At 45.1% G+C, this 23,537-nt stretch overlaps 3 protein-coding genes across 4 annotated transcripts in view; 1 reads left to right on the top strand and 2 right to left on the bottom strand.

The window, feature by feature from the left end:
• The window catches only part of LOC144172952 (26S proteasome regulatory subunit 6B-like), a 30,668-nt gene extending 26,724 nt beyond the window's left edge, over positions 1-3,944 (bottom strand). Inside the window, exons 1-2 of the mRNA XM_077701547.1 lie at positions 3,839-3,944; positions 1,051-1,128 (exon numbers count right to left, since the gene is read on the bottom strand). Of these exons, the coding sequence (XP_077557673.1) occupies positions 1,051-1,128; positions 3,839-3,934 (174 nt within the window). The 5' untranslated portion in view covers positions 3,935-3,944. The remainder of the gene's footprint in view (positions 1-1,050; positions 1,129-3,838) is intronic.
• Positions 3,945-4,100: 156 nt separating this feature from the next.
• Positions 4,101-5,808, top strand: LOC144172951 (centromere protein S-like). The gene has a single exon (XM_077701546.1). It carries the CDS (start codon positions 4,325-4,327, stop codon positions 4,697-4,699), a length of 375 nt encoding a protein of 124 aa, XP_077557672.1. The 5' UTR covers positions 4,101-4,324; the 3' UTR covers positions 4,700-5,808.
• A 2,657-nt stretch (positions 5,809-8,465) lies between these two features.
• Positions 8,466-23,537, bottom strand: part of LOC144172950 (protein turtle-like) — an 82,992-nt gene continuing 67,920 nt past the window's right edge. For both annotated transcript variants that reach the window (XM_077701544.1, XM_077701545.1), the window contains exon 17: positions 8,466-20,443. In XM_077701544.1, coding sequence (XP_077557670.1) covers positions 19,549-20,443 — 895 coding nt within the window. In that variant the 3' untranslated portion in view covers positions 8,466-19,548. The remainder of the gene's footprint in view (positions 20,444-23,537) is intronic.

Here is a 23,537-nt window from a genome sequence, read left to right as displayed (position 1 = left end):
TATTCGCTTTTGCGTAGGATTTCCGAGAGGATTTTGGACTGTTCAATATATGCAATAATTCAATATATCTGGGTTCAATATATTCGGAATCGACTGTAATGCCCAAAGCTGAGTTTTAAAGACAGAGAATTGTGATTATACATTTCCGAAGGCAAGACCATCAGAAGGCATACTTAAAAATTTTACTTGTGCTTCAATCACGTTTAAATCGGAGGCCGGACAGAAAGCCTCAGGTAAGCAGCACAATGACGTAACAAGGCTGAAAAACTGGTGTAGGCCTGTGGCGGCTATTTTTGGGTAACGGGCTGTCTGGAAACTTGACCTGCTGCATTAGTTTAAGTGACTTTTTCTTTTCACGTTTACCCGAAGCAGTTTTACTTTCAGCCCGCAAAATAAGTTTCACTTTGTCCACATCTTTTACACTTCAACCCACCTGCACAAATTTTCTGCATTCTGTTTGCATGCAACCATTCTTTTTGCTCCAGTAAAAGCTACTGGTTGCATTACATTTTTTTCTGCTTTTCTGCGATAGCGTATCCAAAATTCAAACCCCATACACAGTGCTGGTATGGTAGTTCAGCATGCAGATGCCAGCAATTTGCTTTTCGGGGAGAAGCCCCTTAAGGGATGGGGCTGTTGGCGTCTCCTGTCATTGTCGTTTCATGTAGCAATGGTACTAAAACACAGGGAAACTCGTTTACGCCTCACGCTAGAATGTGATGCGTACTCAAAAAACATCGAGGCAGTTGTTTCCGCCTCATTCTGGAGCGTTTCGTAACGCATAAAAGAAAAACACCAGGACACTCGTTTACGCTTTGCGCTAGAGAGTTTTGTGCTGCAAGGACACGAGACTTTTACAGCGAAGCTATATACCTCTACCCCCCAACAGTTTCATGTCCGTTGGCAAAAACGCCAAGGCGCCAAGAATACACTTATACACTGCATGCTCCGCCCCTCCTCAGGTTTCACGTTAGTGGAAATGGCCCAGGATTCTTTCAGACCGAACAAAAAACAAGAAAAAAGATGACGACAAGGGGGCCCCATACACACCTTGTACTTGGTGTAGAAATCCTCGGCATCTTGCTCTTCAGTGCCAGCGAGCTTGGGCTCAAGGGTGAGCACCTCTTCCTGCGTGTGCGGATGAGAGAGATGGCGCATCACAAGGCTCGGTCAACACACAAAAGAGCAACAACCCGCTCCCAACATTGCAGCACCTAATGTGTTTTGTCTCGATTAATAATCCCAAGCGGGAGGAGTCAAAAGCAACACAAAACACGACATAAAACATGCCTTAGCAAGTGACATAGAAAGAGAGCTTGTGTAGCAACAATGTGCGTGAACAAAAACACTTCAAAGTGTTTGTTGCTCAGTTTGAAAGCCTGTTGACACGTTTTAATCACAATGTAAAATTCAAACTAATATTTGGGTTGGGCTAGTTGGTTCACTATGAAACAGTGAAACAGCGCTTAAACGAAGACAGTAAAAGAAGGCACAGACAAGAGTCCCATGAATATGTCTTCTGAAACTGTCTTCGTTTAAGCGCTGTTTCATCGGTTTATCGTTAAATTCAAATGCTGCAAGAAACTGCCCTCTCCCGCACGTTTACAAATGAAGCTATAGACTTGGCATGTTGGCGGGATCCCTAGTCTATGTGGTGCAGTGTCAAACAAAAAGGCAACAGTCCGAATCCCAGACAGTACAAGTTTTTTTTTCATTGTTGTTTGCAAAATTTGACAAGTTATCGGTTATTGGGCTTTTGTTAGTGAATTTATTTGCAGTCAGGTTATTTCTACAATTTTCACGATATCAACACACAGGAATTCTACTCGTTTGGGTTTACCTTTTTCCTGCCCCCACCTGTTCAAATCGACAGCAATTTATGAACACCTTCAAGCTCAAACTTTGACATTTTCCCATTTGAATGCCCAAGTGCGCTCTGAAAACCGGCACCATCTACCGAGTAGTAGAGACACCTCTTTGTCTTGTTTTTCGCACAGTGCTGATTTTTTTAAGCACTGCCGGAGTCATGTGATGGGTGCTCTGAAGATACAGCGATGGCATCGATATCGCGCACGCTGCATTTCTAGCAACTTGGAAAATTTTTGGATGATATTAGCAGCACTGACTCCGAGGACAACTTCTATTAATCATATGAAAAGTGAAAGTCTGTAAAACCAGCCAGGAACGTGATACCCTTGTTCAAAACAAGCCCCAGAAAAAATTCAACAGTATCGAAACTGTAAACAGTGCTACAAACAAAAAAGAGTGGAGCAGAAACCAATGTTTTCTGCGACGCATGTGCGGCCAACCTATGTTTCAAAAGTTCAAGGAGCTGCTTTCCCCAGGGGCACGAAACCCACTAGGGCTGTGTTTTTTTTTTTGTAAGTCCATAAATTTTACAGTTGGGCATTTAATATTTGCAGGAGTTTTGCACTGCGAGTACGTGTACAAAATGTAACCTCAAATTTTTTTTTTCTGTGTAGAAACACATCGACGTTTTTACTTATTTTTTGTGTTTGTCCCAAAATTTCTTGTACGGCTTTATTTTCTTTTTTCCACATAAATATTATTGTTTGAAACAATTACCACTGCAAAGGAAATTCAGCCTTCTGCATTTAGATACCAAACACTTACATGTCGCATATTTTTTGCGACCAGGAAGAAATCATTTGCTAGACTACCCGAAATCCCAGCTTTTCCTGTGGGAAGGATAGTGTTAAGATTGCGTTTGGTGTAGTCCAGTTGGATCAGGTTCGGTTACGCTAGGTTGTGTTAGTTTAGCTTAAGTCAGATTAGGTTACATTACGTTACGCCACGTAAGATTGGTTACTTTTGGCAGTGAGCTTTGTCACTGCTGAAATGTGCCATGAGAATAATAAGACGCTTATTTTCCAGGAAAATGCCACATGGTTTTATAAGCCAGTGAGAAGTGAGTGTCGGCAGAATTTAGGCTACGTATTTCTCCCGGCTGCCGGCAGAATAGACAGTACCCTTGTTCACAGCTTTAAATCCATTCGCGCATGCAGATTTATTGCAAGGATAAAAAGACCTCTATCTGTACACGGGCACTTTTTTAAAGTCTCTCAACACGCATCTCCTCATCAGATAAAGAGTCTTGTTTTAGGAATAGATGAGCGGCCACAAAGCATTGTATCTATTGCGATGTGTTTATTGTTTTCATCGTCCCAGTGAATCGGCAGACTAGTATGCGACGTCCTGCACTTTGTCTCCCTTGTAAACCCGACCACTGTACAAGAAATTCAAACAGGCAGCGCGTGCGAAGGTATGTTGCAATAAACAACCTCCAGAAAGCAGATCCGTCACAAAGCTGATCTCACTAAGGTGGCCGAACCCTGGCATTACGGTCGTTGAAGCAACAGGGTTTAACTGTTGGGTCGAGCGAAGTGCCAGCGAAACTCCGTCGATCTGATGCCTCGCGCATGAGTTGACATTCAAACACAATCGTTATGAAAGAGTCTGCGTCCCGAAAGATTCGTCCCTCACCTGAAGACAGCCTGTCAACAAATAAATCGCTAGAAGTGACGGCTACGGAAACACTCATACTTCGCGTTTGCGCCGAGCACAGTTTACAAAGCGAGGGTTTCGGGCTATTATATTACATTTAGGATCCGTAAAAATACGCACAACTCGAACTCTAAAACAAATTGTGCCCCGTCACGCTTTGGGAGTGACGCCAACCATTTCCAGATCACACTCACTGGGTCAGTAAAGCATTAAAATTACTGCAGGTTGGTGAAACAATGCAAATTCTTTCAATCAAGGCGTTGAGTTGACAAAATCAATTAATTAAGCAGCACAATTATATAAAAGAGCTCACCTTCTCAGGCAGGATGATGCCGATCTCTTCCATTTCGCCGCAACGACTGTGGATTTGGATTGTATTTTTGTGAACTGGAAAAGAACGGCCAGCCATAGCGGCCAGCGGCCAGACGTTCGTTATCATATTTATAACTAAAACAAACTGCAGCAAACTAAACTTTATTAGCATTCAGCATAATAGAAAACTGTTAGAAAGTTGTTTGTGTAAATAATGTATTACTTATTAAAGCTATCGAATATATAGTCACCACAGCGATCCAATCCGATCCACGCGAAACGGCGCGCGCCTCCGGGCGCGTGCATCATGCTGCAAAGATTTCCGAGTGAATTTCGGTCAAAGCTTTCCGTAGGCCGTCATCAGAAGGAATTGTACGCGTAGAGCAGACTTTTTTTTCCGTCTTCGATCGGTCAACATTCGTGTCGAACCGGATCTTGAAACTTCTCCAGGAGTGCTCCTTTGTGCGCCAGCGGCATCTGCCCTGTCATGATGGAGTTGCCGCGAGACTGCGAAGTCCAACGGCTGAGCTCGGCAGCGTGCCTCAAAGCGGCCGTGCACTACACCGTGGGACGCATCTGCGAGTCCATGGCCGAACGAGAGGACGGACTTCCCGTGCAGCGGCAGACGGTGGCCGCTCTGTCCGAGCTCGTTCACGGCCAGGTTTGTCGCGCGGCGCGCGACCTCGAGATGCTGTCGCGGCATTCGCGCAGGACCACCGTCTCCGCCGAAGACGTCCTCTTCGTTGTCAGAAACACGGGCGTACTCCACGACCACCTGCAGAGCCTGCTACCGCCGCCACAACCCAAGAAAGCAGACGGCAGACGCAAGGGCTCCGCCGCCAAGGAACGCCAAGAGCCCTGACGACTGGCACCGTTGCCTTATATCCGCGCTCCTGCTTCTCCCATTTTTTGGTACCTGAGCACCGCGAAACCGGTGATTGCAGCGAGGCCGTTGAACCGGAGATGTTTAACGCCTCGTCTTGTGTTTGTTTTTTATGCACTACGAACTCGTCTCAAGTTTTGTATCTGTACGCTGCGTGCTTACCGAGTAATAAAACGGATCAAAATCACGCAGCAATTCTCGATTTTGGCTGTCATGATAACGAAGGTATTGAAATAATCGCAGATGCGTTGCAGTACCAGGCGCCGATGCGCACAGGCACCGCGGTGGTTGGTTGCCGAACTTCATTCTGTTAAATCCCCGAGCGTTGTCTGTTCTCTCGATGAAAGGTAACGCCCATCTGAACGAAACAATGCATAAGAATTGTGTGGCTTTTGAATGTTCAACAATTCATCAAATAGCGCCATTAAAGGGGTGGAAAACATGGAACTCTCCATAAGCAGAATGGTTTCTACCTAGAGTTAAAAAACTGGTAGAAAGACACGTCCGTCACACTTGAACTTGCAATGTACAAATTGAGGGAGGAAAAAGACTTAAGGATTGTACCAAATGATGCCTACACCTTAATTCTCAATTGTTCCTCACTTTTGCTACCGTCTTAGGGCTAGAGTGGCAACTTCTTGCCAAAGAGTAAAACCTGCAGGGGGGGGGGGGATAGGAAGAGAAATATTAAATTTTTACAATCCTTCAAGGAAGTGGAATAAATGTTGGATTGAAACATTAAACGCGTTGACCTCGCAGCCCCTTATGGAGTGGAAGATTAGACTTGCAAAACATCAACACGCAAAGCAATGGCTGTTGAAGGCAGTGGTACTGCCACCATGAAGTACACATATATTCCCCTATGTCATTTCTATGTTTTGAATGGTTTCATAACTAGCTGACGATTAAAGACCCATACGTTGCTGTTCCTGTTTGTTCGTGTGAAAGCTGCACAATAAGCAATTTCAACGTTATTCTGGATTGCAGCAGCTCGGGTGCACAGCTTTGGAGCTTTAAGCTTTGTGTGAACCAATTTTTCTTTGTTACAGCTAATATTGCGCGGCTCTCACGGTTTCAGTTTCACTATAGACAAAATAAGTGTCTCTGAAATGAAACGTGGCCAACTAAGGTTCGTATTTAGTTTGCTATAGCAGATAATTTGCTATATCAGTGTTTGTTATAATGAGGTTCCACTGTACTGCATCATAGCCAACTTTTATGAAGTGTGATTACATCCGTACGTAATCTTCCTGCAAGAACTTCCTGTAGTGAAGCCGCAGTTAAGGACAGAAAGCAATTCCGGACTGTGCCGAGGCACTCTCTTGCTATGCAGTCGGTCAAAATTAAGTTTGAATTTAAACCAAAGAAGTTGTACTTCTGGTGGATGCAAAAATAAACAAGGAATGAAATGGCAGGCCTCGGGACACCTCATTTGATACGTCTGCTTTTCACAACAGCAAACTGGGTGGGGCGTGCATCATAAATAGTTTACAGGTGGTTCACTTACTGTGACCAAGCAATTGCGTGATAAAATGTCTCCTTTCCAGCAAAATAACCATTCGCAGTGGCATGACTGAACCACCTTGGCGTATCTTTTGTTTCAAGGGACTAGTTACCTTCTTTGATGAGCAATGTTTGCCTCGCTGTGAACTCGAGTGCAAAGAGAACAGTAGTTTCGCCAAATCATTCCCCTTTTTTTTTATGTAACAATTTATGCAACTTACTTGTAGCACAGGTGATGTCACAACAGAAACTGAGTCGTTTAAATAAAACTTTTTTTTTTTTTTAGTAAACTGTGCATTCATTTGCAATCAAATTTTGTGCACTTTTTCCCTATGGGTGCTTTGGTTGCCGTAACAAAGGAAATGTGTCTGGTACCCACCGTGTGCCCTACCATTTGCAAAATGACACATTCAACTCCACTTTGCAGCAGCAGGGTATTTCATTTGGCTCTTTAAGAACTTGCAATATGAAATCTTTCTGTAAGCTCCGTGAAACAACTGCACAGTGGGTGGGGGCTGGTATAAAACAGAAAAAATGCAGTTGGCCAATCTGAAAAATCAATAAATGTACTGATAACTAGTAGCTGATTTGCACACAAGCTGCAGCGTGTAGGAACAGTTGAAACTACAAAAAAAAAAATTTGTTGTGCACTTGCTTGCGTTGCTGCAAATGACAGCATTTCAGCTGACACTGCCATGTGGGGATCTCCTCTTGCCTTCACCCCTCTTACTCAACGTTACCTTTTCAGTCTTCCTACACTCCCCCTCTAGTATTTTAATCCTTTCTCTCTTCTCGCATTCTCCCCTTTGTCACTCTTACCTTTCCTCCTCTCGATCCTCCACCTTTGCTCCCCCTCATACTCCACCCTTATTTCCCTCAACCTCTTTCCATACCTCTTCATCTCCTCCATTTCTACCTACCAGTTCTCCCCTCTCCCTCCTCCAGTTCCTTTCACCCGTTCTACTGCTCTCTCCCATCACCGATTCTCCTTTCCTCGAATATATTTCACTAGCAAAAAGAAGGCAAGGACGGAGGAATATTCTCACAGGACACTCTCCTTCCCCTCATAATCCCCCAGCCTTCTCCTCCTCTATTTTACCATTCCCTCCCAAGTCCGCTCATGTTTTCATGCCATACCTGTTCTCCATTTCCCTCGTCTATTCTCATTATCTGTGTACTGCTTCCCCTCGCCCCCTTACCAACACCGCTCGCCCAATGATTCCCAGTGGGTCACGAAACCATGGCTGATTCAAGTTACAGACTTAAAGGGGCCATGCAGACAAAACACAAGTTTGGTTCATTCAAAAGATTCCCTCGTTATAATCATATGGACACCACTTTTAACACACACTTAGCTCAAATAAGCTATATAATCAGGGAAAAAGGGAATGGCCACGCGACCCACCAGCTCATTTCCCGCAACAGAACCTAAGATGTCATATGCCTAGCTGCGCGACTGGCTGAGGCTGGCAAACGCAAATTACACAGGGCTTACAAGCTGGCCGAAGGAGCTATTTGCACTTAAACTGTAATGCCTATTCATTTTACAGCAGTAAGAATGGTGGGGTAAACAATGAAAGTTACGGAAATACACGTAAGCATAGAAGTACCAATGCGAACTGCTGTTGGTACAGGGTGCACTTTGCTTGTTTTAGCTGCACAGCACTCCGCTGCTTTGGAGTTGTTTTACACGACACTGGCCGATTGGCGTAAGCAACGTTGTCTTACGTGACACTGTTTGTCGAGCATACCCCATGTTTCATGAAACGATTACTTTCTACCGTAATAAAAGCAAGCCAGGTGCAAATAGGGTCAAAAGTAATGCAACGGCGGACAATGGTCCGCAGCCGAGTATGGTAGCGCCATCTGGGAGTACTGATGGTAAGCAAGGCTGCAGAGCCTAATGACGCACTGGAAGTTCGTTTGAATACCTGCCCTTGAGACTTCATGGCAGACGTCACGAAAACACACAATTTGGTGGGATAATCAAAACTTTAACCTAAATTTATGGATTTCTCAGTGAACATGACATCGTTTACTGCCGGACAAGCTCTGGGGGCACTGTAAAACACGAAAACTTTCGAATAAAACAAACTTGTATTTCATCTGCATGGCCCCTAAATTAAAATAACTGAAAATTTCGTATTCTGGAAGCCCGAGAAAGACTATTGTCTTAAAAAACAAACCTGTATTGCAGCGCTTCAGTCGAGCAACCAGAGTAAAGGATGAAAGAGACAGAAAAAAAAAGAGAAAACCATGTCTTGCTTTATTCTCCGCAATGGTAGATCATCAGAGGGTATTCCACTGTAATGTCGACACACATGAGAACACAGTTGGAAAATGTACAGAACACACACAACGTCCCGCCCCACCACAGGTCGTGAGGAGGAGACCACGAGTGAAGGTTTTCGCGGTGGAAAGACGCATTCCCTATGCAAGCTTCTAAGAGCAAGAGGGCGGCTGGGGGCGCCACCTACGCCACCCTGGAAGCCGGAGGCGAGTTTTTCACTGCGAGCGCTGAGATCACAGAGGTGAGTGCAATGCAAATGAATAAAGAAACTGGGAACAGACTACACGACGCCACATTCATTGCCAAAGTCCTCTAACAGTTCAGTTGCGTGTTTTGAGAAGTTCAAGGAGCACAGTGTGTATCAGATACAGACAAAGAAGCAGGGTAATTGGCCGCCTGCACACTGAAGAACACTGAAATAAATGCAGCGAGTACGGTGTTAACCAGAACACAGAAATAAGAAAATTGCAATGCCTGGAACACCCTCGCGCCAATATTGGCTTACATTGTCGACAAAGTCGCACGCAGGCACTGCAGAGCCTTGGAATTATAAAACAAGAAAAAGCCAGGCTAGTCAGAATGATGCGTCGGAAAATACTGCATTTCACGTGGGACGACACTAACCCGTGTCTATCATCCTCCGTCAAATGTACTGTTTTCTGTCGCGTTAGAAGCATCCAAAATGATGCCTTTTTGGCTCTGCAATGCCTGCCGATAACCTCGATCGCTGGCATGAGGGTGCATCGAGTAACACGAGTGGCTCACTCCAATGTTCTGGTTAAATAAAACTGGCAAGAACTGAAAATGCTCGAAAGGAAATTGTGGCTCGCAGCTCCAAAGCTCGATAGCGACACCGGTCGAGTAGTGTAGCCCCAGTGTAGTGAAGACCTGCCACCAGCCACCCCCTTGCTCCCCCCAGGGTAAGTAGGGTGCAGTTCACAACGCTGCACCCCGCAGCAACGTAGGCATCAAGACAAGCAGCCTCTAACAAAGCGAGGGGGTGAGGTTTGTGTCCTAACGGCACTCACGCAGACTTGCTTCCTGGCATGCGCACCCCAGACAATTTCAACAAGCGGCACAAGCAGCAGCACGGCAATGTAAAAACTGAGGGAGACACAAGATCCGCGCAACGCATACGTAACAGAGGAGAAAATACATAAATAACCAGTGTATAATTCGGCTTGTAACAAAGCAAAGGGGAAACGTGTCTACCTGCATGTCTGCAAGTTGCAGAGAGAGCAATGTAGCCCATTCGGACACTCGGCAGAGGCAGCGAACAAGCTGGCAAATGTCTGCATACTATGCTCCGTCTTTCATTTGGGCCTGTTCGTAGAACCTGAGGGGGCGAAGTTTCGCAGTTTGTCGATATCAGGCTTCAATTCTGCACCTGCCTGCACTACAAAACTTACCAAGTCATAGGAACAAACTTTATTGGAGCAGAGAGTTGGGCAAGCCAGTACTTGGATAACTTACGCTTATTTCCAAGCACAAAGACGACGAGAAAAATTGCTGCAACCCAAAACACGCACCTCATTTCTGTTCTGTAATATTCCGTTGATGTCTAGTGTCTGTCCCATCCACATGCCTCTTTCGTGTTCTCATCTTTGCACTAGGAAATAAGCGCAAGTTACTGTATTTATTCGATTATAAGGCGGTCACGATTATAAGGCGGGGGTGCAGTTTGGAGAGTAAAAAAATTGCCATATATATATATAGAAATAAGGTTTGGCAGTCAAGAAAACCTCGGAAAGCATTCTGGAGGTCGTGGGTTCAAATCCCACCTGGCGGGCATTTTTTCTCCGCTTTCTTTCTTTCTTTCCAAATTCTTTATCTGTTTCAATGACCTACCACAACCTCCCCTTTGCTTTCCGAGGTTTTCTTGACTGCCAAACCTTATTTCTGTGTTATTTCTACGAGCCCCTCATTTCCTATTCTGATTTGCTATATATATATATATATATATATATATATATATATATATATATATATATATATATATATATATATATATATATATATATATATATATATACTGAGCTTTGAATATAAGGTGGGGTATGACTTTGAGACTATAGATTTTGGAAAAAAACCTTACCTTATATTCGAATAAATACGGTATGCCTAGGAACAGCAAAGGGAAATAAACGGATGAGGCAAGTAATTGCCGAGACATTTGCTCAGAGTTTCATTCAATGTAACCTTACTTGATTTAGGGCTGACTGAAGGCTTTCTCACTTCGCCTCTAAAGCTGCTGGCCCTGTAATACTGCTTTTAACCAATCACTTGAGCATGGTAAAGTTTCGGTACACTGCTCTGTATCCATAAGCACCTGATTGCAATGGTGTCAACTAACACCTCTTTTTGTGCTACATAAACAGATGAACAAGTGTGCAGTGAAAAGGCAACTGGTTTTGTGTGCACAGCTCTAAATCCACACAGACTGACCAATGCTGAAAAGTCATTATACCCTCAGGAAACTGTCAGGTTTTTACACAGTCAATTTTCTTTTAAACCTTTTTTTATTTTTGCACCTGTAGGCACACAGCCTGCTTGTGTGACTAATTTATCCAAACAGCCTTTACGGTTACTCGTTGGGTAAAACTACTGCAGCATAAAATCCTAGAGTCGTTTACAAAAGCCCCATGAAGCATTAGTGTAACTCACTGCTTTGGTGATTCTAATGTGTCGCTATTTTTTTAGCACCAAACCAAAAGAACCACACTTTCCTAATAAAGTCTCCAATCACCCAAAAACACTGCTCCTAAAAGAGGAAACGTCACAAATCCAGCACAGACGGCAGTATTTCTAATGCCTGATCAATAATCCTTGAATCGCTTTGTGTTGTGCAGAGCTATTCCTAAACTTTGTGCAGGGGAACTTAGTTCCGGAACAATCGGAATGAGGTTCTAGCACAAACCTACGCTTGCCGTGCAGAGTCGAATGAGTAACAATGCTCGCCCTGTACACCCAGAACATGCTAGGAAACAGACAACCCCGGGACAATATGACACCGCACAGTCCAAAAGGGGACAACAGAAACAAGTACACAAAAATCGCACTGACAAGAACGCGAGTCCATTCATCAACACTTCCTTGTACATAGACATAAGTGTATAAATAAGGGAAAATGAGTATTCTTTCCAATCCAATGCTCAGCTGTTTGGGCACTGTACGAGTTTGACAGCATGCCGAAAAATGACACGAGGCAGAAAGTAATTACAAAACAGGGTAATGCTTGTCTCGAGAACAGCTTCAAAATGCATATGTAACGAACTTGGAAGTTCCTACCAGTGAGAAATCAGGATTTATCTTCCCAAACCAGCATAAATTCTCAAGATCTCTTAAAAAAGAAACACAGATGATCGCACAGCATTTGATGGCATTAAGAACGCCCGAGTATGACAAGGCCACAGCAATCCTCTCAACATCTATGTTGCCTCCAAATATACAACCAAATATGTAGCAACCGCCGATTGCCACTCCAAGGCAATTTTAGACATTTTGAGTTTCCGGTAATACAGTACAGTCTTCTAATGCCTGGATGACGACTGGGTTCCCGTATCAAAAAATCCGCAATAGTGCACCAGTAGTTCAAGGTAGAAGATGGTTAAAAAAAGGGGGAATAGATATGCCTGGCACAACCTAAGTTCATCTTGCTGAAATTTTGACAAATTGACAGAGTGCACTAGGATCCCTTTGAATGCTCTCTGAAGTCTGCAGTTACACTTATTTTCCATTTGGATATTTCAGGTGAAATATCACCAAGGTGAAAGGAAGATAAAAACTAGAATAATCACTCAGAATGAAGCATCTGCAGAGGAATGTTAGCAGCTTTCTCAAAGAGTTGGAGGAAAAACATGTCCTGGTCCCAAATGACAGCCAACTGAGAGCAACTGCGACACAATTAAAGTGTGAATCGATACCAAGTATGACAGCAGCCATTAGTAAAAAAGGCGATTGACAGTGTGGTGTGTACGTGCCAAGGCAGGCGGGTCTAATTTCAGGATTGCTCTCGAAAGATCAGATGAAAATAAATGCCACCAAGTCTCACTGCCACATTTAAAAGATGGCAATGATGGGTATAAACAAGTTCCGTTTCGGAAGTGTAAAATGACTGAGGTTTATCAGACAGGGAACTAAAAAATAAATTTGGTACGTAAAAAGTTTTCTGTGGGCCACTTCGTGCATTTTCGTTGAGTAGTTAGCTTGCAAGCATGACATGCTAGAAATGCACTAAAACCAGTCTGCACGGCTAACTTAGTAGGCACACGGTTTCCCTGAGCGAGCATGAGTAAAATTCAAAGGAGCCACAAAGACAAAATACAAACTTCTCTATTTAAAAATGTTTTTTTTAACCACAAAAATGTTGAAAAACTTTCAAATTTTATGCTACACAACATCAGCAGTGATGTGATGTGACTGCGTGTTAGCATTCAAATGATCAGATCAAACGAAACGGGGGTCCCCTTACAATCGCATGATCATGTTTGGGGGAGGCAAATTGCAAAATTGCAAATACAAGATCCTGTAACGTTATAAAGACTCAGCTGGAAAGTGGCCAATTAGCCACAATATTTGCTCGAGTTTTGCGATAAGATTGGTGTCACCGCTATTCGGACAAAGCAGTATTTTAACAAACCAACCTTGCATTTTGTCTTCGCAGCCTCTTTAGAAGTTAAATCAACTGATCCATGAGGTATTTTTTTTCAGTACACGATATACTGACAGGTTCGAGATAACATGCCACTGCCACTTGTTCGAATTACTAATGCTAGACCTGCTAGTCAAAGATCTCGCTAATTCCTGCTTGCCAGCAGAATTCATTACATGTGATAGACACAGCTAGCTCAGGCTAAAAAAAGAAAATCACAATGAGACGGGACAGGCACTGTACTTCTTAACTGTCTGTATGTAAATATTTACGTTTGATATTTAGTACAAAAAAAAAATGGATTCAGTAAAGCCTTTGAATACGCGTATGACTTTTTAAGAGCTCAAGGGTCCCAACTAAATTCGGTCAGTTTTGTTTCGCATTGCCTTTTCCACTGGAGTTTCAACGCACGGCTCTTGCGCAATGGAATTTCGAAAGCCTCATCATAACTGGTCGATTTCCATTGTGAGAAAGTGGAACCGCATTTCCACTTTCGGAGAACAGAAAAAACAGTTAGAGGGGAAAAAAGAATAAACAGGTGAAAGAAGCAATACTCCATCCAGTTTTCTTGTTTTGTTTTTGTTTTTACACTTCACTTCGGCTCGTACAGCCATCCGCATATGCTGCCTTTGTTAAAAACTTTGGTTGCTATATTTATATATGTATATATATATATATATGTATATATATATATACCCTTGTCTCCCTTTCTTGCTCAGCTAAGGTAGTCAAAGCATAACAATATAAAAAAGAATAAACAAGTCACCCTGACATATGTGGAATGATAAACATCACAGAGACAAAAAAAAAAGCAACACCAAAGCTTCCATACAGCCCTCGATGAAACATAAACAACACTGCACTGAGACTATGAAGCCCTAGAGAGACAACCTACCCATGATGAAGAAAAGAGGTGTCGAGAGGACCGAGCGCACAAAATGCCTTTGGTAGCTGAGGTACAACTATGCGCACAACTCAACCGCTGAGGAGACAAGTGGCTTTTCTGGCTAGCATGTGATGCCACGACTACGGGCGTAGTATTGTGTCTGCGTGAGACAGCCCGCTAAGCACCTAACACACGCACCACAGGCTACAAGGCATCGCGGCGCAGTGACCACAGAGAGCATTGTAGAGGCTGTGCTTATCTACTCTGACGTCAAAAAAGTGCACATTTTGGGAGACAGACACAGGAAAGAAGCACTACTCAGAGTGTCTAAACACTGCACAGTTCATCACGTCACATTAACGCCTGGCTAGCTATCCCCCACAAAAGGTTTGCAAAGAAAGCACAATATTCCGCGCACCCAGCCGCATAATCCCCAGCCGCATAACACCCCTTGCCCGCACCAGGGCAAGGGGTGTTCCACAAAGATTGGTTCTCTCTCCCATCCTTTTTAATATATTGCTGAGTTATATTCCAATCTATCAGAAATTTTGCTCTTATGCTGATGCTCTTCCTAGACCGCAACTCTATTTCATTGCATCAAAGAAACAAGACAGCTGCCTGTGCCCTATTTTTCAAACTAAGTACCCGACTTGAATCTCCTCATGTGTGTTGCCTAGGTTAGCCTTGTAAACAGTTTACTTAGTAGCCCGCTTCAGGAACACATTGCGTGTGCACGACGTCTAACTTAAAGAGTCCGAAGGTTCTTTAGGTTTTTTTCCTCTGCATCGTGTGAACACAGGTTGCTGACAACCTTCACCTTTCAATGCTATATACCCATTGCTAAATGTTATTACATTTTAGTTTTTCAATCTATTAGAAGTTACACAAGTTACAATGTCGGTCACTTCCCTGTGCTGCATGTTAAAACTGAACAATTTTGGAACGACATACGATTCCAGTTCTGAAAAAGTTCAACTGCTGTACTATAATAAGCTAACTCAAGCTCTGACTTTGGAATTCTAATGGCAGATAACCTACACGAAAGTAAACTACAAAGTCGTTGAGATGACTAAGAGTAGATTATGATACTTGCAGGGAGAAAGCAGAGAGGAGGATACAATGTAGATCTATCCTTCACAAACAATAGTGAATTTACCTAAGGCTGTTTGTAATAGTAGTGGTAGAATTAGACTGGTAGAATTCAGTATAGGTGTATAAAAACTTATTGCGAGATGGCATGTAGCCATCACCCTCACGTGACAGAGATACCACGACAATTAATTGATCAGTTAATGACATCATAAGGTCGACTGAGCAAATGGAGAGCTTCAGCACCACAGTTCTCTACTGTGCTAACCGTGGTCACTCTGCCGTGTTTTCCAGCTATGTAGATGATAAGACAAGAAAAACAAAAAGCGTCGGAGCAAGGGCACAACCCTAAAGCACCTCTCCCTCCACACTCGACCTTAATATATGTGTGTATACATATATATATATCACAGGTTATACAGAAAAGCCACTTGCCCCTTGAGCAGCACGACCGACTTGGGGGAGGACTCAGCACGCATATGTAGTGCCAGCTGATTGGTGCATCCCCAACCCCCCCGTACAACAACTAATTCTCCCCAAGCAGCCCAACATGCTCACTGGTAAAAGTATTTTCTTCTTCTTTCGTTTTAAGCCTAGACAACTCATGATAAAAGGTATGTACATACACACACGCACGCGCACTTCGCTACATCGCAACAGCCCGTTGAAAATTAGTTGGCATGCAAATGCAGTACCGCCCTAACAACACGGGGAGAAGAGCAACAGATCCTACTTTGCATCCTACTTTTGTGCTGTAATATACGTTCATGTAGTTATCTCCGTTCTACCTGCTTTATTAAATGAAGAGCCTGCAGCAGCGGTGAACCTTTTCTCAGCGAGTCGCCCAGCTGCTCAATGTTTGTCGAGTACTGACCAGCAACCTCTTCGGGCTGTCAGCCACCAGAATGGACCACTGTGCTTGCATGCCAACCGACCATGTGACTCGCTACAAAACACCCCTGCTCTTGCGAGCTCTTCATTGCTTCCTACCCATCCCTTCTTTCTTCATTTTGGTGCAACAGTTACCTCGCACCTGACCGCTACAGCAGCTGGCTGGGGTGTCGCACTTTTCTGATAGCGGCAAGAAACAGTAAAAAAAAAAAAAAAGAATGAGGGGCTACAGTGCCTCAGATTATAGCTTCCCCATGCAGGCTTGCTTGGCAGTGAAACACTCCCTCAAAGTGGCAAGTTTCTGTGGCAGATCATGATAGCAAAAGCACTTGCTGACAAGAAAGAAGCAATTCAGGTTTAAGCTTGCAAGCAAAAGAAATACTGAGAATGAGAGGCGTGCATTCACAAAGGGATCTGGAATATTTTAGACCTGAGCTGGCACCCGTTAATGCATAATGAAATGTTATCTCCCAAGGGCAATTTTATGATCACGTCTCTCGAGCATATAGGCCTAACAACTACGATTGGAAACTAAGTGGCAACCTCACAAATTGAAAAGTAAACGTAATTTAATCACCCAGCCCAGCAACATAAACCCGCAAATTAAGGCTTACTTCAAGCATCACACCTAGTAAGTTAGAAAATATCTGGCATTAATTCAAGACCACGTCCAAATTTTCGAACATAGAAAAAAAGGAGGTCCCTAGAAAGTGCTTCTTCAAACCCAGCTACCACGGGCATGCTCAGCAGGTGTAGATTTTAGCAGTTCCCGGTCTCCAGCTAAATTTATATGCATTTATTCAGTGTACCACTAAACAAAATTTTGATTTAGCACCAGTTTCTATGCTACATACACACAGAGGCTGTGAAAACATGAAGTTCACGTCAGTTTCCAAACAATATAGCATTACACCCGAGTTAACTTTGACTCTTTACTGGGCACGCAGGGCAAGTACTTATGGCTGCTCACGATGGTGCAATTGAAAATTTGTTTTTTCGCACAACTTTCCTCCTTCGAAAAAAAAAAGAAAAGGAAATTCGGTTTTCCATTTTATCGCAGCACACAACTAGACATTTGCTAAAAATAAAACCAGCAGTAGCAAGCAGTCTGTGCTTTCAGCCTCAAGTGACCTGAAAGGTGCCACACCGCACTTAATTTGAAATAAAATGCATTCCAGTGCAACTACGTCGACAAAAAATACCAGGCAATAAAAAGAAAAGCTGGTTAACCACTGAGAAAGAAAAAAAGAAAAAAACTAACTTACGGAGACCTGAACAAAACTCTAAAGGTAGGTAGCTTGCCATTTACACTCGTACAAAGGTTGTTTTCAACTAAGCGCCACATGTTTTTACTGGGGGAGAAAAAAATGATGAAAGAGAAAAGAAATTCAGCCAAAAGAAGTGTCGCGAAATGGCAGTTGGGTAGTAACGGCAAGACGAAAGAAGTTGCTGTTAGTGCCTCAGCTGTGCTATCCCACTTCCTCCTGCTTCCAAAAACTGTGGTCCCATTTGTCAAAGTCTCACAACATCATTTTACAGATTACTTTTAAAAGATTTTTATGAAGAAAATAGAGCTCCACGCTTGCCTGTGACCTTAGCATTGGTAAGAAGTTACAAGCGAATTTTACTTGGAAACAGGAGGAAGCGGGCGAGCAGCTAAAAAACTAGTCTGCCCGGGAATTTGGTTGCCACATCACAACACGCAGCTCTTAGCTTCATTTTTCATATTTTTGGGCCTCTAAGCAAAGCCTGCATCCGCCCCATGTACTAGTGCCATTGGGGTTCCAATGGTTGCACACACAATTCCAGTAGGGTAGCTTAATTCCTCATGCTCCTATTTCAAGAAAGCAACCCTTGCATGAGTGTACATCTTGGTATGCTGCTTTCATACCGCACTGATGGTAATCAAAGCCTCATTTAATGAAACCTCAACAATGGGTGCTTCTATACAGTACAGATTATAAGAGTACCTGTTATGCACCACTAAAAGACCTATGGGCATGGGGGAAAGCATGCCCTGCTGTCACCGGTTTAATCATTATAGCATTGAATACAACTAAACGACGCAGGACTACTTGGTTGATACTCAGAAAATGGTGCTTATACATATATCCAGTGGACATACGTACCCTGAGCAAGAAGGAAGCAATAGCAGTAGCTCCCTCCAAATAGTCAGGGCATTCTCCCTCCCAAAATAATAGTGTGCAGCTTAATTGATGGGCTGTGTTGCCACTTTGAGGGCTGTGCTGTGCCGGGAAGCGAGATATTTTCAACAGTCCAATCAGCTCAGGTGTGTCGAAAAGCCAGTTTGCAAACTTCTCTTGTCACATGAACATAAGAGCGGCGATGTGCCAATGCACTTTTTTGGCCGTCGTCTTTAAAATAGACTTAGATTCGAGCAAAAATGACAAGATTTGCACTACGGTGACACCACAGTAACCTACAAATACATTTCCTCTCTCTCTCCACGCTCAAGTTACTACAAAGCCCCGGAGCGTGTGTTTTTCCGACGGATTTCCAGGGCTCACAGGCTGTTACGCGTCTTCTATGTGTTTAGACGTTCTCGGAGGAAGCAATATGAAAAGTGTGTACATAAAGGGCAAGTGTGACCTTGGAATGTGTGTGGCGACGTGCACCCACATGTGCACGGCTTAATAACCGGTATGCAAAGCGACTGCAAAAGAGAAACATGCCTTTTGTTTCAGTGTCTACAGTTCTGTGCTTCTGGGGACTAATGTTTACGAGAACTACGGCGCTTCGCAGTCACCTCCCTCTCTCCGTCGTCTATTTACATGCATACGAATTTCCCACAGCCCCTTGCTCGGGGAAAGTGCGGCGGGTAGGTTTTCCCAGCTCGGACATCTCGCTCCACGCGGGGAGAGAGGTCGGAGCGGAGAACTTGCGGAATGAAGCCGGCGTAGTATAGTAAACCGAGGAGAAAAGCCCTTGTACTATGTTGGTGACGCGCACGAGAAGAGAAAAGAACAGAATACCTTGTGTGTGGGCCGCCGCCCGCATGCGTTAAAACAACGTGTGGCACGAGACAAGTGTCCTAGGATCGTTGCATTCGAGCGTCCAGCGCTCGTTGCGGGGGCGGCCGCAGCACATCAGTCTGTACACGGGTTGTCATCGCCGCATTGAGCCGATGTGGGTACCGGGCGCGCGCAGCGGCTTTGTGAAGCCAGTCGTGCCGCCACTTGGCAGGTGCAAGTGCAGCACCCGATGGCAGTTTCACTTTATCTGGTCGCGTCGTCAGCAGGTGCTTCTCCGGCATTACGCATGCTCCTGCAAACGTGGCCAGAATGTGTTAAGTATCGCGTAACACCTTGGTTTTCTCGGATGTCGTGACGGGTGGCACCTCCCTACCAAGTGACGGCATGACCGGTGACACAAAGAGGGACCACTGCGGCAGAGAATCCTTACGGGAGGTTCCATTTGTGACGTTGGTGCAGGCGAGTCGGCGCGCGTTATTGCTTCCGTGACTAGGAAGAGGAGCAGGGGTGCCCCCCCTTTGCGCCTCAGCAGGCACTCTCAAGGGGCCGGCGGCGCCGGCGCAAGAACTCCCGCTTGAGCGCCGCGCACCGAGTCTCGGCGTCCCAGGCCGTGCTGTAAAGCTCGCTGTCGCTCAGTCCGTGCCATGCGTCGTCGTCGTCGCCCAGCGCGGGGCTCAGCGCCGGGTCAAACTCATAGTTCTCGTCCACCGACTGATCGCGCGGCGCGGCACAGTTGGACGACAACAACGGCGCCATGGCCACGGCTGCCGCGGGACGGAGCTCCCCCTGGAGAGAGTCTCCGCGGGTCGCACCCGCAGAGCTGCCACGTCCTGAACTGCCACTCGTCAGGCTTGCGGAGTCCGGACGCGACGACGCCACCGCTGCCGTGGCGGCGGTGCCTGCCGGGGCCGCGTGCTGAAGTTCGGGAGCACTGTGGTGCCGCAGCGCGGTGCAACGGACGCGTTGCACTGCGCCGAGCAAGCGCTCACGCGTGTAGCCGTTTCCACCGTTGCCGCCAGCACCGTGCCTGTAGCCCAGGCAAGGTGGCGAGCTGGTGGCCAGCGGTGGCTGCTGGCGGCTGCCGAGGCCGGCCCGCGGCACGGGGGCGGCCGGGGGCGCGTGGATGGGCCGGAAGCCGCAGGGCAGCTCGCGGGACGGAGGCGTCGAGAAGGCAGCGCTGGAGGGCACCGTGCTGGGCAGCGAGCGGTCGCCGCCGCCGCTCACGGGGCTCAGGTCGTCCGGGAAGCCGTGGAGCAGCAGCTGGAGGCCGCCGGGGCTGCTTGCCCGAGGGGTGGTGGCAGGGGGGCGTCGGGGCAACGTCCGTCGGGCTGCCGGAGGGGGCTCAGGGGGGACCGGCCACCAGGGGCCCGGGCCCGCCACACCAGTCGCCGCTACACCTGGTACTCGGCCTTCCGGGTGTCTGCACCCACCACGCCGCACGCTGCTAATCAGGGAGTGCCCCACAGAGCCGTTTCTAGCCCCCTCGAGGCCCCGGTTCTACACCAAAAATCTGTCCAACGAGTCTCCTTTTTTCGCTTCTGTTAAACTTCTATTTCTGCTGCAAGCAGATGTTTCTTTTTTTTTTTTTTTTGCAGCAAAGCATGTACAGAGGGCAACACACTTGTCTATAACACAGCTTTCATACTTCTGGCTTTATCCTGCCTCCCCCGAAAAGGATGTGAATAAACTACTGCGGCATTCTGAAGTCTAAATGCACAGCTTTTCTCCTCAATGTATTTGTAATAAGCGTGTGTCCGCCGTTTCCAGAGGTAATTAGTTGAAGTTGAACTTGCTGCTATAAACAAGTGCATTGCGCACTGTACACTCGTCTGGCTTCTCTGCGCCCTTTGCCCTGTAAAGTTCATTTTTCCGCAACGCAAATGCATGCTGCAAGGAAGCATACAAACATGCCCAAATGAGCGACATGCATGTGAGTAATATACTATGGTTAAGTGTGACATGACCCAGCACACAAGATTCCCACCAACGTCTCCTTCTCTGCGAGGCTTTCAATGATTTTAACCCAACGCCAAGCAGGTCCCTGACACATATGCGGCTGAGAGATGTGCAAGAGAGCAACGAATATCTTTGCCATCAAACACAATGTAACTGGTTGGTATATTTACAGGTGCACGTGTTAGGCCACATAAACATGGCTCAACAAGAAAGGTGATAAAATCTCACAGGCTTCTGCGGTAGGATTGAGGTAGAACTGTAATTATGGATTGTATCAATTAACTTAACAAGCACGTCGAATGCACTTTTTATGCCTTTAATGTAAAAAATAAGCTTGAGACACAAGTTTTTCCTCCTGCACACCACTTGGCAGTTTCAATGCAAGCTTACACACAGTATTTTCTATGCTGCCTTTGTTGTTGCTCATTTGGGCGAACAAAGCCTCTATTAAACTATCCCAGTCTGGTTCTGCTCAGGCCAGAAAACAAAAACAATAAAAGTGCAGCAAGCAATTATCTTTCCATGCATATCGAAGCAGTTATTGCATGGTCCACGCTTAGCTGCTCTCCCACTTCCCTCCTGCTTCCAAGCTAGGGCACTTGGAAGCAGGAGGAAAGTGAACTTGCTGCACTAACAAATAACAAGAAAAAGTGGACTTTTTATCTGTTGGTGCAAAAATAGCAGGGACACATGACTCTATGCTGCCATGCTGATAGAGTTGATAAGATTCCTGCAGGAAATAAATGCCCCTCCTTTTCCCCAAGAGCCGAGAGAGAGTGGTAGACAATGTTGGGCAGTGTGGCCCTCATCTGCAAATGATGACATCATGATTCTTCGCAAGCTTTCGTGACTATCCAACCACAACCCACTGTATATACGGCCATTTAGGGATTACGCCCCTGAACTATGCTCCTAAATGTTTGGGAAAAAAAGCACACTCAGGAGTTATCATCAAGTTGCAACACTAAAATTTTCAGAAAGCAAGTACACTGCATTGCTCTGCTGTCTGCTGGAAAGTTATGCATTCAAAGCCCACAATTGAAAGCAACACTTCCTGTCACATAATATGCGAACCATGTTTGCACCCCAAGTGAAACACTGGGAAAAATAAAAATTTGTGCTCTTGTTTTTGCATTATTGCAAAAACGGCACTAGTGACAAACGTTGTGTCCTGTATAGCTCTGCACCTATTTTAAAAGGCTGGTGCAATGCACTGTTTTTATATGCACCCCTCCCTAGATAAAAATGACTAGCTTGTAAAAACAAAATTATGAAATGCTGTTCACCAGCAGAATAAAAACTCAAGCTACAAATATGTTTGCAGCAACTACCTGACACGTTATCCCATTTAGCTGTGAATGCAGTCATGAAGTGTTGTGATAAGAGTGTAATAGGCTTCCTTCTGATCTCTTGCCAAAAATATGCTTTACAGGCCACTTGATATAGCTTTCTGAGCTGTTACGCTAAATAGTGTGAGGGTGCCGGCTAGTTGGTAATCCAGGAGCTTCACAGCGCAAAAATCGATCAGGTACAACAAGAGGAACTACAAAGAGCCCTCTTCTTGGTGTCTCTGGTCTGTTTTCATGCTGTGACGCTGTTAAACGTAGCATTTCCTAATTTTTGTGCACTGAGCCCCTTTAGAACGAACACGTTTAGCATCAACAGAAATGGCATTGCTGATCAACAGTCACAGCATTATTTAGGCCATGAAATGCCATCATGGTGTGTGTGTCCTATCCATGTCCTGCCAACCGTGGGTGCATTGCACTCAGTAATGGCGCGTCTCACTTGTTGAGTTTATGCTTGGCAAAAGAAAAAAAATTCATTAATGCACCGAAGCTACCCCTGGGCGATGGGGCGCACCATATTGGAGGGCTTCAGATTAATTTTGACCACCTGGGGATCTCTAACATGCACTAAAATCTCAACACAAGTGCAATTTCGCTTTTAGCTTCCGTCTGAAAAGCGGCAACTGCAGCCGGAATTGAACCCAACTCCTTAATTAAGCTTAGCAGCACAAGACCTTGGCCACTGAATACACTGTGGCGAGTTACCACAAAAGGAACTTTTGTTGTATTTTGTTGCAGCGTAAACTAGTCTGTGTGACTGTTGTCACTAAGGTGCTCTTATGTTTCCAGCACACAAACGGGTTGCAGCAGCACATGTACTACCACTGCAGTCAGCTTCTCATATCCACCATAGCCAGCAAGTTACCAGAAGAGCATGACTTCGTAAATTTAAATATGCATTTTTCATTCCCAACTGTCACCCCAAAATAAATTTGTAAGTGCTTTTTATTCCTCAGATTGGAAGTTGCACTGCAACATGCCTTCTTACAATGTAGCTTTGTTATAACTTAACAATTATTTGAGGCCTGATGCTCAAATTACTGAATCCTCTGGGAGCACCACTCAGTTTGACCACATTTGTTAGGGATGAAAGCGCAGATTTCATTGCTTACATGATTTAGAACTGGCCCCACCAGACCAAAAACAAACGCTCCATGTTATGATGGAGGCGAAAAGCAATAACGCCCAGGTGTATGAGATTTTGGTGCA

This window comes from Haemaphysalis longicornis, unplaced genomic scaffold (assembly GCF_048455015.1).
Source record: "Haemaphysalis longicornis isolate Haplotype H1 unplaced genomic scaffold, Haemaphysalis longicornis Haplotype H1 scaffold_279, whole genome shotgun sequence".
NCBI classification, from domain to species: domain Eukaryota; kingdom Metazoa; phylum Arthropoda; class Arachnida; order Ixodida; family Ixodidae; genus Haemaphysalis; species Haemaphysalis longicornis.
This window is presented reverse-complemented; position numbering and strand designations above follow the sequence as displayed.

Coding starts and splice junctions, on each gene's coding strand:
- LOC144172951 (XM_077701546.1), top strand. CDS start 4,325: ATGATGGAGTTGCCGCGAGACTGCGAAGTCCAACGGCTGAGCTCGGCA.